Source organism: Panicum hallii, chromosome 4 (assembly GCF_002211085.1).
Source record: "Panicum hallii strain FIL2 chromosome 4, PHallii_v3.1, whole genome shotgun sequence".
NCBI classification, from domain to species: Eukaryota; Viridiplantae; Streptophyta; class Magnoliopsida; order Poales; family Poaceae; genus Panicum; species Panicum hallii.
In genome coordinates, this window is record NC_038045.1 from 43,087,161 (window position 1) to 43,102,001 (window position 14,841).

General features: G+C 40.0%; 2 protein-coding genes across 9 annotated transcripts; both read right to left on the minus strand.

Annotated features, from left to right (window-relative positions):
- Positions 1-1,643: 1,643 nt before the first annotated feature.
- LOC112889456 (E3 ubiquitin-protein ligase makorin) lies at positions 1,644-7,760 on the minus strand. Of its 7 annotated transcripts, none has more exons than XR_003228106.1 (9): positions 7,508-7,760; positions 5,864-5,951; positions 4,958-5,766; positions 4,629-4,698; positions 4,035-4,145; positions 3,004-3,092; positions 2,875-2,935; positions 2,402-2,530; positions 1,644-2,266 (listed from the first exon to the last, which is right to left on the minus strand). XR_003228106.1 is itself a non-coding variant. In XM_025956115.1 (8 exons), exons 1-7 carry the CDS (start codon positions 7,519-7,521, stop codon positions 2,902-2,904), a joined length of 1,227 nt encoding a protein of 408 aa, XP_025811900.1. In that variant the 5' UTR covers positions 7,522-7,760; the 3' UTR covers positions 1,644-2,266; positions 2,875-2,901. The 7 variants fall into 7 exon arrangements, 4 of the variants coding, with proteins under 4 accessions (XP_025811900.1, XP_025811901.1, XP_025811902.1 ...); XR_003228105.1 differs by having other exon boundaries at positions 4,023-4,145; XR_003228107.1 differs by lacking the exon at positions 4,035-4,145 and having other exon boundaries at positions 7,508-7,758.
- Positions 7,761-9,380: 1,620 nt separating this feature from the next.
- On the minus strand, positions 9,381-14,626 carry LOC112890087 (carboxyl-terminal-processing peptidase 3, chloroplastic). 2 transcript variants are annotated; one of them, XM_025956936.1, is made up of 12 exons: positions 14,163-14,626; positions 13,974-14,055; positions 13,626-13,756; positions 13,435-13,521; positions 13,274-13,352; positions 12,510-12,598; positions 12,179-12,220; positions 11,828-11,947; positions 11,370-11,456; positions 11,139-11,288; positions 9,976-10,088; positions 9,381-9,884 (listed from the first exon to the last, which is right to left on the minus strand). In XM_025956936.1, exons 1-12 carry the CDS (start codon positions 14,502-14,504, stop codon positions 9,797-9,799), a joined length of 1,410 nt encoding a protein of 469 aa, XP_025812721.1. In that variant the 5' UTR covers positions 14,505-14,626; the 3' UTR covers positions 9,381-9,796. The 2 variants fall into 2 exon arrangements, with proteins under 2 accessions (XP_025812721.1, XP_025812720.1); XM_025956935.1 differs by having other exon boundaries at positions 9,976-10,083; positions 14,163-14,625.
- Between the last annotated feature and the right edge of the window lie 215 nt (positions 14,627-14,841).

Here is a 14,841-nt window from a genome sequence, read left to right on the forward strand (position 1 = left end):
AGATAGTATCTTTTCATGTACTACTATATGCCTAACAGTCCCTTCCTTATAGCCTTTTGGTTTTTAGCAGTACCTCAAAAAATGGTCACTGAATTCTCACTCTGAGGAACACACCCAAATTAATCCTATCTAATCGAGTTGCCATCCATAGACCAGCTAATTAATTAATTAGAGGATTATAATCCTCCAATATATGTCATGAGCAGTGTCTACAATTTATACACATCTCACAAAGCACAATAATTACATCATCACACACATAGCTTATCCTATCTAACATACATAAAAGAGGTTCAAGTTTACATCACAAGTTTTAGAGTTTTGCAGCGGAAAGTTTACATCGTGATCATACGATATGTAACAGTGTATGCTGAACCGGCCATCAACTCCTCACCCACACCTTCTGTAGCGGGGGGAAGAATTGAAGTAGCCATACACTTAACAGTAGCACCCGTGAGTACAGACATGTACTCGCAGGACTTACCCAAGTATGGGTAGAGAATGCCTATGTTTAAGCAGCAAGAAATGGTCATGGATAGATATTTTGCGTAAAAGCATCTACATCTGATCAGGTTGTAATAAACAAAAGCCACAACATTCTATAAAATACAAATACAATTGCATAAGTAAAGTGATCATAATTCACGAGCTCAATCTTCCATAAGCTCCTCACGAAACTCTACGTTAAAATCAAAATAGTCCATTCTATAATGATAATAATGCACAACAAACATCCACTTTGAACGCATCGGTCACTCAAGGCATTTGAAATAATCACTAATTGCTCTAGAGTGCTGAACCAACGACGGCATTTCAGCAGCCAAATTAAAGAGTTCCACATGGTTTGTTATTATGAGGCATTTGAAATAACCACTAACATGAGGCATTTGACTAGTTGCGTACTTGCATGATAAACCCAAAAGTTAACGACACCAACCTTCAAAACGGCAACGTTCCGGTAATCGTCCACAACGTCCTACTTCTACAATATATCAATATATTTAGTTCTAAGCAACCTTGATATTTTTTTTAGGGATCAACCTTGATATATTTGGCTAAGCAACCGCCAATTGCAGTCTAGCGCACTTCATTTCTGGCACGGAAAGTGATCCTAGCTACCTTAGGCCCAACTTGGATGGGAGAACTAAATTTTAGCCCTTATTCTTATTTGAATAGTAATTAGAACTAAATATGAGCTAATTACTAAGCTATAGCACAATAAGAACTAATTTATACTCCCTCCGTTCCAAATTGTAGATCGTTTTGACAAATCTAAATACATAGTTTTTACTATACATCTAAGATACGTAGCAAAAACTATATATCTAAATTTATCAAAACGATCTACAAGTTAGAAAAGTTGAAACAGAAGGAGTAGTTAGCGTCCATTAGCCCTAATTAGCCCATATTTAGTCCATTAACAAAACTAGGGCTAAATTTTAGCCCCTCTATTTTAGCACATCCAATCAGGGCCTATTAGTCTACCCCCAGCCTCTAGCAAGTAAATGGCTTGAGTTGGTTTACATATCTATTCATATGGCGCCAACCGCCAACAACACAAATCAAGCGTTCAAAAAGACAAACCCAACACGAATCAACCATTGCAGCGCTCGAGAGCTGTTTGATCACGAAGGGATGCTCTCTCAAATAATAAACAGCATTTGAGCTCCAGATGCTGCTGTTCTATTGCAAAAACTCTCAAAAGTTTGGCTACAATTTACTGGAGTATTTTGCACTTATAAACCACTGCAGAATAGTGACCATCATGTGTTCATTCGTTATTTTTCACATAAATTTCAGCACTATGACCAAATGACCTCAATTGACCTGCTGTCCCGAGGCCCTTCCAGCTGGGAAGTACAACTCACCTTCGACTCAGCTGTAGGACAATGACCATTCTGTGTTTCATTTGCTGTTTTGTCCACCTTCGGTATTATAAGTAATACAACCAAATGACCTCAGTTGACTAATTGGTGCAATGTTGCTGAACCCTTCCTCAACACAATACGAACGCCAAGGTAGAAGGGAAGTATTTTACACACGTGCCATTTTACTGACGGCCAGGAAATGTTCTACTGAATCACTGGTAGCCCAGAAGACCAGCACTTGAACCCATATAGCGAAATCTATAAATTGTTTTACTTCTGCTTTGACATTCCAGCACAAATCTTCTGGGACTATTTTCCCCCATCGTCCTTAGGTCAACTGTGCTTCTTTCAAGAGGTCATCCAGGCATCTAGCCAGACAGCGGAGAACTTCAAAGTTTCTGCATTGGGAGTGTTCAATACTTCAATATCAGATTATCAGGCATGTGAATAAGATAAAAAGATTGTGCAAGTGAATTTATGCATGGCCTTGGAAAAAAAAAAGGAACATCAAATCTTTAGTGCGCAAGCATTGCCTTTGTTCAACTGGCGACAAAGCAACCACCACTAAATGGAGAGAAAGCTTTGGTTTCCGAAGATGCCTCAAGTTAAACTGCTCTTCAGAATATTGCAAATAATTGATGGATAACGATATCCCAGAATGCCTGGTTGCAAATGTTTCAGTTCACTTGGTCAAATGATGAAGGAAATGATTTTTGTAAGAATAAAACACTGAAGTAAAATGAATGAAAAATCGAGAGAAAAGAAAAATAAGTGCAAGACGATTCACATATTGATGAATAGAGAAAACGATTCCAGAAGTTTCAATGTACAGTTATATCCAATTGTAAATTTCGAATTGTTCAATGGTGACACAGGACTACTGCTGAACTCCTACATCAGAAAATAAAATGGCATTTGAAGGCATGTATTGCGTATTGGATTATTTGGCCAGAACTAGAATCATAATGCGGACTGGGTACTAATCATAGACTTTCCATTTTCTTACATTTGAAATATATACAGCTGGTAATCCCTAAAGATGCATCCGACTGAGGAAGTCCGACAGCCTGGAAGACAAACATGAAGGTGAGAAAGGGCAAGTTAAGGGCAAAGAAACTTGATAGAGAATACATACCTGATATTTTTTGCAATTACTGTACTTCCATCGTCAGCATCAAGATGCCGCAGTACGACCTCTTCCAAGCGTCCATCCCTATAGGCATGCTGCAAAACATGCAGGCTACAAGAGTGAGTTCATGGTTGAATGAAAATGAAAGCCTTTACTGAGCAGGTAATATTACAGTTTACCAAAACACATTACCAAGGTGAGTCATACAGGGAAATAATAAAAAATAATTCAAGTTTCGTGCACCTTAAGAATAGTTTAAAATAGCCGGCTATAGCCTCTGGTATATGAGACTATAGCAGATTGAGGAGAGTGCAGCTATTTGTTCCCATGTGCAACTTAGCAGCTATTAGTGGCTATGGCTCCATTTAGCTGGCTATTAGCCGTTTGAGGAGGCCAAACGCTAAATGTCTTATCCGGTGATTTAAAACTTAAAATAGCTAGCCAGAAAATCTATCAGTGAGCACACACTATATTACCACTGAACAAGACTTAAGAATTGTCTCATACAAATGAATCTTTATCCGCTAACTAATTTTCACCACTCCATGTAAGAGAACTTTTTATATTGCCAGTAAACCTGAACCATTTTTAAGACTAACATCAGGGAGAAGTATCATGACGCAAAAGTCATATAACTCAAATATCTCACAGAATCGATGATGATGATGATGAACAGATAAACTAAGCCACAATTTGGCTCACTGTTGTCAGATCCATCAACTGATATAATACAATACATATATATTGAAAAACCTTTCTTCAGTCAGCTACACTATAGGTAATGCATTTTATTTGGACAAGTCACTGTGATTTCAGCCACTCTTAAAAAAGTCGTAGAGGTGACTGAATTCATATGAACCAACGCCTACCACCAGAAACAAAAATTGAAAGACTCAGCTAGTTTAAGGACTTGAGGATAATCTGAGCTCACAGTACTACTTAGATCACAAAATATTAAAACTGTTCAGAAATCGAAGCTAACATGAACATTGGGAACCAGTTCCAGCTAGAGTTATAATCATTACTAGATCAGGTACCGCACATAGGTAGCAAGGAATCTGTCTGGTAGGCTGGTACTGGGCTCTAAAACACTCCTCCTGAGAGCAATTCCAGTGCTTCACCCCTTGAGGTGCTCCCACACGGCCACACTCCACCAGGAAAAAAAAACCACCAAAAAGTGTATCAAAAACTCAACCAAAAAATGGATGGATAAATGATGCAATGATCTATGTTCATGCAAAATTTGGGGTTGCACAAAATTTTGTACAAGGAGGAAAAGAAAAGGACAAATCGGCATATGAATAGGTTCAGGCTATGGATCCATATGAACAGTACACCCAACCTAATTGATATGCCAATTTTATCTTTTCTGTTTCTCCTTGCACGGAATTTTGTTAAATCCCAAATTTTGCATGAACATAGATCCTTGCATCATCTATGCATCCACTTTTTTGGTTGGATTTTTTATGTGCTTTTGTGTGTTTTTTTTCTATGGAGTATGGGACCATCTCAAGGGGGTGAAGCACTAAATCTCCCCTCGTCCTATCCGGATGCCAAAAAGAAATTTGGTTTACAGATCTCAGAGTACATCAGCTGCATTCAAATATTCATAGCATTTAAAAGATTCTTACCCTGTAGAAACAACTTGTACCAAAGGGGCATGAGCCAGTCCCAAAATCGAAGTACTTGCAATCAATAGACCTGCAACATTATATTCTACATTAGATACTAAGAAATTAGATAAGTAATAAGATGAACTAGTATTCACCATAAATTGCTTCTCATGAAACATATGTTTGATGCCATCTTCTAGTATATTACTAATATCGCTCACTCAACTGAGTTAAGGTGTGAATGCTTGAAATATTTGAAACATTCTAATTTTAATTTTAATATACAACACAAATAAAATTAGGGGTGTTTCAAAAAAGTAACTACAAATGGGAAACATAAATCTTACTTGAGCTTGGATTTGTAGCTTTCAATGATCTCCTCCTTCTCTTCCTTCGAGAAGTACCAAAGAACACTTGGAATGACATAGTACGAAAGTTTGCGACATATTGGACATGCCCTTAGTGCTGAATTCACATCCATACCAGATGCAGGAGAATTGCTACGCCAATTTCTAATGCATGCGACACAGAAAGGATGATCACATTCAGATAACAGTCCAAACTTTCTTTCAGCAGCAGTAGGCTTTGATAGCACACGATCCAAACAGACACTGCATTCTATCTCTTGGCTGCGTTTCAGAGCTTCAAGACGTTTGTGGTTTTTCTCACATAACTTGATATGCTCCTCCCTCTCATCAGGACGATAAGGATGCAAGCACATTTTCCCACAGGTACTGCAAAGATCTCCATGCATTTGAGGGCACCCTTCCCCATAAGGACAATTACCAGCAGCAGCAAAAGAACAAATAGGCAGATCAGCAGGTTTCAATGATGTCTGGTTTTGCAAAGTTTGGTTAGAGGACCAGTCAATTCCATCCTCTGAAACATGTTGAAAATCGTTTCTCCATGCAGGCTTACTGGCAGAATGTGCCAGCACATCCACAGATATCTGATTTCTTTGGTTACTTGAATCTGTTGGATGTCCTGTGCGAGGAGGATGACCGGAACTTGAAAGTTGAAGAGAAGTAGATGTAAGTCTTGCAGTACTTGACGATGGTGATGGCAGCAGAACTGTAGGGTTACGAGAAACTTTGACATGGTCATATCTGCAACGGCTACCATATGAGCATGCACCTTTCTGGTAGAATGTGCAAACCTGAGTAGGAAACTATCACAGTAAGAAACCCCAACAGATGTGCACTGTAACTCCAGATTTAAGATTAAAATGCATGTAGTAGTTATCAATACATTACATTATTTGCTTGATCTTTCCAGTCATGGGAGAACTCACAATACTCTCCTTTCAAGCAAGCTCCATGCATGAAGAACTTGCAAAGAACCCTGGAACAGTAAGCAAATTATCAATTGTCGGTTTCATCTCTGACAGAATAACTTTATTGAGACCAGTGTCAAAATACTGTTTAACAAGTAATTAAGATAAAAATGTAAGTCTATCAAGGATTCATACTTAAAAAATTTGAGCAAATAATCTGTCTGTATCAAGGATTCATACTTAGACAATATGAGCAATCTGAAGGAATGTACAGGATGTGTTTGGTGTCACACCTTTGCTAGCCTTACCAACATTAGGTCATGCCTTTGAAATTTGGCTACCATTTGGACAACTACAAAGTTTGCCACATCTATTCCTTTCATGCCAACTCGTGCACAGATTTGAGGGTGCAAAAAAATTTCAGTCAAAATTGTGTTCCTTTTGCTAGTGGAGTTGAAACATTATGTAAATTCAAAGAAAGGATTATGGATAATTACCCTTGGACCTCAAAAAAATACAAGTTAGCTTTACGAAACCAGTCATAAACCGAATACCTTCAATTTCCAAATTCCAGTCATGCACCAGTTTTGGTCATGACCGAATACTGGGAAGGTGAAATAATATATATTTTCCTTTAGCACCTCATATATTTGCGATTCTTTTCTATAAATAACAGCAATAAGCTTTTGCTATACCAGGAAAAGAGTAGTAGTTTTCGGATAGTACTCCTACAAGATAGATACAGAGTATGAATGCATGGCACAGGATTAACTTATTATAAAAGCAAAAATGTCCAACTTATACAAACATAATGTTGGTTCCAACATAATTTTGTTTTTACTGTTATTTCTCTTGCTAACCACTTTAAGAAGATTTTTAGAAAATGAGCACTTCCATTATTTCATCAGATACATAAACAATTGCAAATCCTTATTTTCCATTTGCTTTGTTTAGAATACAGCCATACTAACCAAATTCTCGGTTATCATTGGGAGACCCACATACCTCGCCTCACGCGTCGCCTGTCAATTATAGAACCAAACAAACATCGCATGCACCATAATTAATGTAAAACGGTGTATGGAACTACCAGCACCCAAAATCAACACCAGTGCTTGATTCACAAACAAAAAATGATCGCATCAAAAGCTAAAACAAATACAGAGGTGCCTTTCCCATTAAGGCAATCATCAGAGCAGAAAGCCCAGACCAACGGGCGCACAACTAAAGTTCCTTAACAATTCGACCTAGATCGAATTCCCCTTTGATTCAGAAAGCTCAGGACTCTCCAAGTGTTAAAGTGCCGCATTGCATCAAGCCTACGACACTCAGGTACCTACCTCTGCGCCTACTACCAAAAGACTAGCAGCGGGTCAGCTAGAGCTGCCCTCCATCTCAATCCCAAATTGAAATTCCGAAATCCTAACTAGACACGTATTTTCCTCAGCTCCGACATCCAACCCTACGTCCAGACGAAGCCCAATCCGCCTCAATCCAGCTCTCACCACCGGCGTCATCGACACACCGGACGCGACTTCACCGCACAAAAACATCGATCGAGCCTGGACTCGCGCGCAACTGAGAAAGAGGATCGAATTCAAACCGAGGCGAAAGAGCAAATCACCTATTGGTCGACATGGCGGGACCGAGCCGAGCCGAATCAATCGGATCAACCCGGGTCCGACCGGCGCAGCCCGCCGAGGAGAGCAACAGGGGAAGAACCTAGGGCTTCTCCGCCGATCGAATCCTTCACCGCCGCGTCGCCTAAGGGCTAGGGCTTGCTTGAAACCGGTGGCGCCTTCCTCGCCCTCGTCGCGTCGCCTGTTTTGGGGGGCTTGGCTTTGCGGGGGTATCGCATCCGGGAATGATTCCGGGAAACAGGACGACAGGATATGACGGTTTTGACCCTCGGGTGGCTGAGAGGAGTGGGATGGAAACGTGAACGTGGCGAAATATTCGATATTCGTATTTATTTAAATATTAATATAGATATTTGTATTTGTATTCGAATTTAATATGGTAGTAAAGTGGATATATCCGAATCCGATTTTTATTATTTTTCTCTATTCGATTTCATATCCGTATTCGATAATATCCAACAATATCTGTATCTATTTTTAATAAAACTATGTAAAAAGTTATATTTATTTCCTATAACCAATGTTATTAATTTTTATATTAAATATTTAAGAAGATTTTTGTTTATAATCTATTTATGGTTAAAATTACTTTTATAATTTTTATTATATATTAAGAAAAATTGTTTATATATTTATTAAAATAAATTTTTATTTCTAGTTTATTTTTTATATATTTATTTATTAAAAAACTTTGTTGATAAATAAGCTATTTTTGACTAGCTATCTTTTTTATATTGTCATACTTTAGTTTATACATGTATAATTATTTTATACTCTAAAACTACCAATAAAGAAAATAGCTAAATGTTATCCAAATTCAAATCCAAATCCAAGTCATACGTTTTGCATTCTTATTCGAGAATATCTGAATCCGTATCCATTCGAGATAAAATATGGTAAAAAGTGCTATCCGAATTCGATTTCATGCGTATCCGATTCGCTTCCATCCTTAAAGAGGTGGATCGGAGGAACGGACACAAGCGTCATTTGCACGACCCGTGTTTGGAAAAGGGTTTGACTCGTTTAGAATCTTTGACCAAGTTTAGCTAGGCTTGTCGACATGCTTCACGCATATTATGTGCATGGTTTTGAAATAGACATAGGAGTAACTTGGTGATTAGTTTGGAAATTAGCTTGTCCTTACATTCTCATGCTATTGTGTGCTTGATAGAAATATTTATACTAAAATTGTATAGAAAAAATATATATCTTGAGAGCCCTTTTATAGAAACATTCTAGTGTTTGAATCCTAAAAACACTGCTCCATTGACCTCTAGAACAGAAGAATACCCTCTTTAAATTGGAATCTTATGAAGCCGCGGATGGAACAATTGAGTTCATAGAAACTTTGAAGAAAAATAAATATAAATATCAACAATTTTTCATTTTTATAATCTTTTGCATACAGGAATTGACATAGTTGTTTCAAGAGATTGCTCGTGGCTTACTCATAAGGACTCCCGATCGAGGTTTGATTGGCGATGAAGCTTAGTTGAATTTGGCATTGCTTCGTGTTTTTTTGCGCATGTGATTAATGAGGAAATTGAGCATGCTATGCTACAACGCCTGGATTCTATCCTTTTATAGTTGATGCATGCTAGCCATTGAATTTTAATCAAACCCCACAATATTCATTCTACTTTGCACATATATTCATACATTCCATTCAAATTCCTTCGTTCTCCTGGTCACGTGTTTCAAAATGGCCCAGAAACTTTGTGGTCTTAATTTACCTATCATACTGGACATTATGCCTTATGGACAAACCTCCAAAGAACGTTCTAGACTCCAATTGGAATTATTAGATGCTGATGAACGTTAGACATTACACAATAATCAACAGTTCCAATTACAAAATTTACATGCTATAATTCTGAATTTCTGATAATACATGTTGAGAATCAATGCAACACAGGCATATGACAAGGTCAACTCATACACATTCCCATGAACAGCCTAATAAATGATGTCTAAAATCAAACATGTGAGGATCAGTTAGCCTATACAACCTATACTATCAAACATAGCGTGACAGCGCTTTATCAGTCTATACTATCAGCTATACAACCTACAGTAGAATACAAGAATATACAGAGCCCATAAGCTGAACATCTAAGAAGCAGAACCTTTCGTTTGCTCAATTTCCAATGCTTGCTCTGCCACCATGATACATGAATCCATCTCCAAACTTGTGGCTTCGCTGTTTTCTCTCAGCGAAGGCGCTCTCGGCAAGGATAGTATATCAGGGCTGCATTGTATGTCAGGCTGGATTCCTACTTGATCGATTTCATGCAGTGCTGGAGAGAGGTACTTCGCAACCGTGATAAACAGAGCAGAGCCATCATCCAACTCAGTGACACTCTGCGCAATAGTACACGATTGTGAAGCATACCAAATTCAAGCATTTTACAGAAAATAATTGAGCATAAGTGTATTGTGAAGTTGGGCTTGCCTGAATTTTTCCTTTACCAAAGGTTCTGTGACCGACCAGAATAGCTCGCCCATTGTCATGTAATGCCCCTGCCAAGATTTCACTTGCACTTGCACTTCCTTCATTGACCTATGTTTATGCGCATGAACAAAGACCAGGTGTCAAGTAAATCAGAGCAAATACTTCCACCTATTTAACAAATGGAAGTCATCACAGAAACAAATGCAGTCTAATATTCCAGTATGGAATCTCTGATGCACCGACACGTCCCTGAGCTCGCGTGTCGGTGTCGGATACCGTGTCCGACACCGATACGTCTCCGACACAGCCCCAATACGTATCGAGGAAGTATCGGTGATTTAAACACTAAAAATAAATATTTTTAGTTTCCGACACGTCGTCAACACCTCCTCGACTCGTCCCCGACATGGCCCAGCCCAATAAGCCATCCCTCCATAGATAACCCTACATATAAAACATACACTTGGCAATGTTTCCTCCCGGAACAAGAACTCGAGCCACCGCTGCCTTCTTTTCAGATCGACGCAGCCACCATAGCTACCTCTCCTTCTCGGGTCGACGCACTACCATCAGCCCGTCACTACCTCTCATCCCCAGATTGTCACGCCGCCGGTGCCCAGTGCTGCCTCCTCATATATGTATACGACGTGTCACCGTATCGCTATTTTCGGTAAAATGGCGAATCGCCGTGTCCGATACGTATCGTGTCCGACACGCGTGTTGGAATCGGTGCAACATAGTATGGAATGAAAAGTATCTGTGCTGTTGTGTTTCGTCCTTGAGAAAAAAATAACGATGTCAAACAACTCACTGAAGGTCCACTGGCAAACAGATTATGATTTTGGAAGCATTTAAACAACATAAGTTATTATATCTCATCTTGAACCAAAAATCATATTTTACTTTCTAGGTCTGAGTTTATTAAAAAAATATTTTCACGTTCGAGGATAATTTTGCCAAGAGTGAGAAATAGGCTTCGGTACCATGATGTGTTTATAAGAAATCCAGAGCAATTAAGAACGTGAACCGTATGATCATCCTTCCAAAGGTAAACTAATTAAATCCATGGTTAGCATGGCAGTGTATTGGTTCTTCTTGGCAAAGTCTGCTGATGTAGAACAGAAAAGAAACACAGTCCAAGGTGCACTGAATGGAGAACTCACAAGCACTACAAGAGGGTCATGTGTTAACGAATGCCCTTGGATCATATTTATCGGTAGCACATTTCCCTCGCGATCAATAGTGTTGACGAGAGTTTCATCTCCATCCAACCAAATTTGAGCCACATCGAGACCAGCTTTTACTAATCCACCCTATTGAAAACAGCAAGATTAATATGAGAAAAATTTAACCATTGAACTTCTGAAGAGCAATTGTGACGAAAATACACTGACTGGGTTATTCCGCAGGTCTAGAATATATGATTCGACACCCTCATCCTCCATCCTTTTTACAGCATTTTCCATTTCAGCTGCAGCAGTCTGATTTAAAAGAAAAGGACATCATATGAATGGTCTAAAAATGTCATATAGGAATCATTTCAGGATATAACTGAAAAATAAAATAAGAACATATTAGGTTTACAATAAAACAAGTTCAGGGGTTTTCCAAACTCTTTTTTATCGTTGAACAATAAATAAAGAATTCTGAATTGGAAAGTGTGAGTTCTTGTAAAATATAATGTAAGATTAATTTCAGTTTTCAAAATAACTTGGCTGATTGGCACCGCCACAAAATGTCTACACTCCTTCAATATACTTATTTCACAGGGCATAGCTTAACTCTGTTTATAGATAACTTCAATTTTAGGTGCAAACTTGAAAAGCAAAATAGGAACATGTATTGTATTTACCTGAGAAAAGGCAGCTAGTCTAACATACCCAGTCTTGCACTCATGGCCATCGTCCGACCTATGAGAGATAATTGTAGTTGATAGAGGTGAAAGGTTGATGATTTCACGAGACAGCTGGACCTTTGGAAAGAAAAGGTAGCAGAAGGATTAGGAAACACCCAATCAGTCTTAGTAGGAAAACAGTTCTCTTATGGCTAATGCAATTTCACCAGATTTGCAAATGACTTTGGTTAGCTCCATAGGCACAATACACATCTCAGATAGAATTGAAGTAGATCATACCTTTCAAAATACACACCTAAAAATCTGCTTAGGCTTTTAAAGTTGTTCAGACAGTAAGTTAGGCATTACCTCTTTTTGCCTACTCCTGCCACCCCTATCATTGTCAGTTCCCTGGAGACATGATTATGCATTAGTCAGAAAACAAATACACTAAGACTTGGAAAGAAGCTTTCACACCTAACTTGACCAAGTACATAAAAGGAATATGGGATATGAAAATAATAATAGAAGCCCAGCATGTTAGAGAGTTTCGGTGAGAATAAACTGTTTTACAGTGCTAGATCAAAATAATGGGCATTCTATTGTTAGTATTTAAAACTGAAGTATGCTTTATACCCAGAAAAGAGAGTTAAATGAAAGTAAGAATAATAAAAAAATGAAGATCAAGATTAGGAAATACATCTAATAGTTTCACTTTCACTGTTGTTCCTACACGGCCTCGAAGCCTCTGAGCCGCAGCCTCTCCATCCAATCCAGAAACACTCTTCCCTGCAGAACGAGGAAATATCACCATCAATTTAAACCTCCTGAGCATGAAGCCTAGTTTTATAACAACTTGGTTGCACAATGGCAGGGAAAAAATAGATAATGCATAGTCGATATAGAATCAATCTCAAATTTGGCTCTTAATTGTGTCAAGCGATCCATATCAAACAATTACTAACAAATTATGCCATCCGTGACAATTGTTAACCAACAAAAGTATCTCGACAATAAGGCTAATTATCTATCATTCCATCACGTGTAATGATTTCTCATCTGTGTTTAGAATTTAGATAAAGGACAATTTTTCTGACCTCTTGCATCATCCAATGCATAGGTTCATGTAATGACTTCTCTTTTCTCATAGTATTAAGATCATCCAATGCATAAGGTCATGTAATGATTTCTCTTTTCTCATAGTATTAAGGTTCATTCTTTTACACTCGTCATAATTCAATGCTGACAAAAAGATAATGCTTAAGTCAAAACAGATGTTTCATGAATATGTAATATAACACATACCAACACTACAACTACAAGCATGCCAATTGCCAAAGAAAAAAATGTATTTATACATAATAATGAAGTGTGCATTTGTGCAATCACTAAAACAGATTAAGAGTAGCCCTCAAAAAAAAAGAACAGATTAACAGTAGAAAAACTCAAAAAAAAGTAAAATACCATCTATCTCAACTAGCTCATCGCCTTCATGTATGCCTGCTCTATCTGCTGGGCCCCCCTGAATGCAGTCCATAACAAGCTGAAACAGATCTGGGATTTAGAAATTGGAATACTCCCTTATTATGTCCTCTTTATAAAAGGATGAACAAAGACAAACTTACCAAGCGTCCAGTGCTTGGCTCCCTGTTTATGAACACCCCAACCCCTTGCACATTTCCATCGCTTCCTATCCTGAAACTCTGATACTCCTGCATGTGAACAACCATGCATAGAGTTGGCACAACTCACATCAGGTTTGTGCAGGTCAGATAGTCGCTGTTGCTGACATTTGACAGTTTCAATCCGTGCATACCATCGGGCTGATGATCCTTGTAAATGGGTCGCCAAGCGTGGAAAGCATCCCACTGATTTTACTGTAGGCCGCGTCAGCCGATTTCAGTGGAAACATTTCTACCATGGTTTGCTGCAGTTTCTGATCCCAATCTACACACTCAGCAAAATAAGTACACTGAAAATAACTTGCCCTACTTCTTTTGTTTTCGGCCAGTGATTTCCAAGAACTATTCATTCTGCCTTTTAATTGTTCGTAATGCAGACTGGGCATAATTACTAACCAAACACTTGCAATTTCATTTCACTTCTACGAAAATTATCAACTGAAAACACTCAAACAGCACTATTTCGCAAAATTGGGGTATACCTTGATGGTTGAAGGTGGGATCCACGAAGGTCTCACGGATCAGACCCCACGCCTCCACCAGCGTCCTCTGCACCCGGTTCACCTGCCAACAACCCAAACAAACAAAATCACCATAAAAAATCATTCTTTCTTGGAAACACTCTCAGTCGCCGTCCATTGGTACTGGAGGAACTCAGGAGCCCGACCCACCTCGCGCGCCTTTGCGACGGGGAACGCGACGGTGAGCGACTCCGCCCGGGCCGGCGGCGTCGGCAGCGGGGACACGTCACCGGCGAACCCGGTCAGCGACACCACGGCCGCGGCGGCGAGCCCCGCCGCCGCCTGCCCCAGCGCCCGGCCGCCGTGCTCCGTCCCAGAAGCGCCCCGGACTGCCACCGGCTCCGGCGGCGGAGGCTGCTCCCCCCTCGCCGACCGCACCCGGAGCCTCGCCCTCCCCGCAAGAACGCCCGGCCGCGGCGGGGCCTTCCGGACCCGGCCGGGCAGCGGGCGCGGGGCCAGTGTGGCGGCGAGGGAGCACTCCACCATTTCCATGGACGCGACGCCGACGGCAACGGCGAGCTAGCTTCTACTCTCGGGAGCGCGCGGGATACGGCTATGACGCTGTGTACAAGTGGACACCGGAGACATCCACGGGAATCTCTCTGGCTGTGCCGTCCTCAGTTGAAGGAGCCGCAGCCGGGCTGGTGGACGGGAGGAGATCCGTGCGGAGGGATTTTCCCGCGTGTCCACGTCGCGGGCTCTGGCTCGCACACGTATCTCCGGTCGGTGGGTCCGGCGTTTGGGTGGTGGTGCGCGCGACAGATACTATGTTGCTGCTCTCTTGTTTGCTGCTGGTGGCCTACCCGAACTGATATATAAAAAAGTGCAC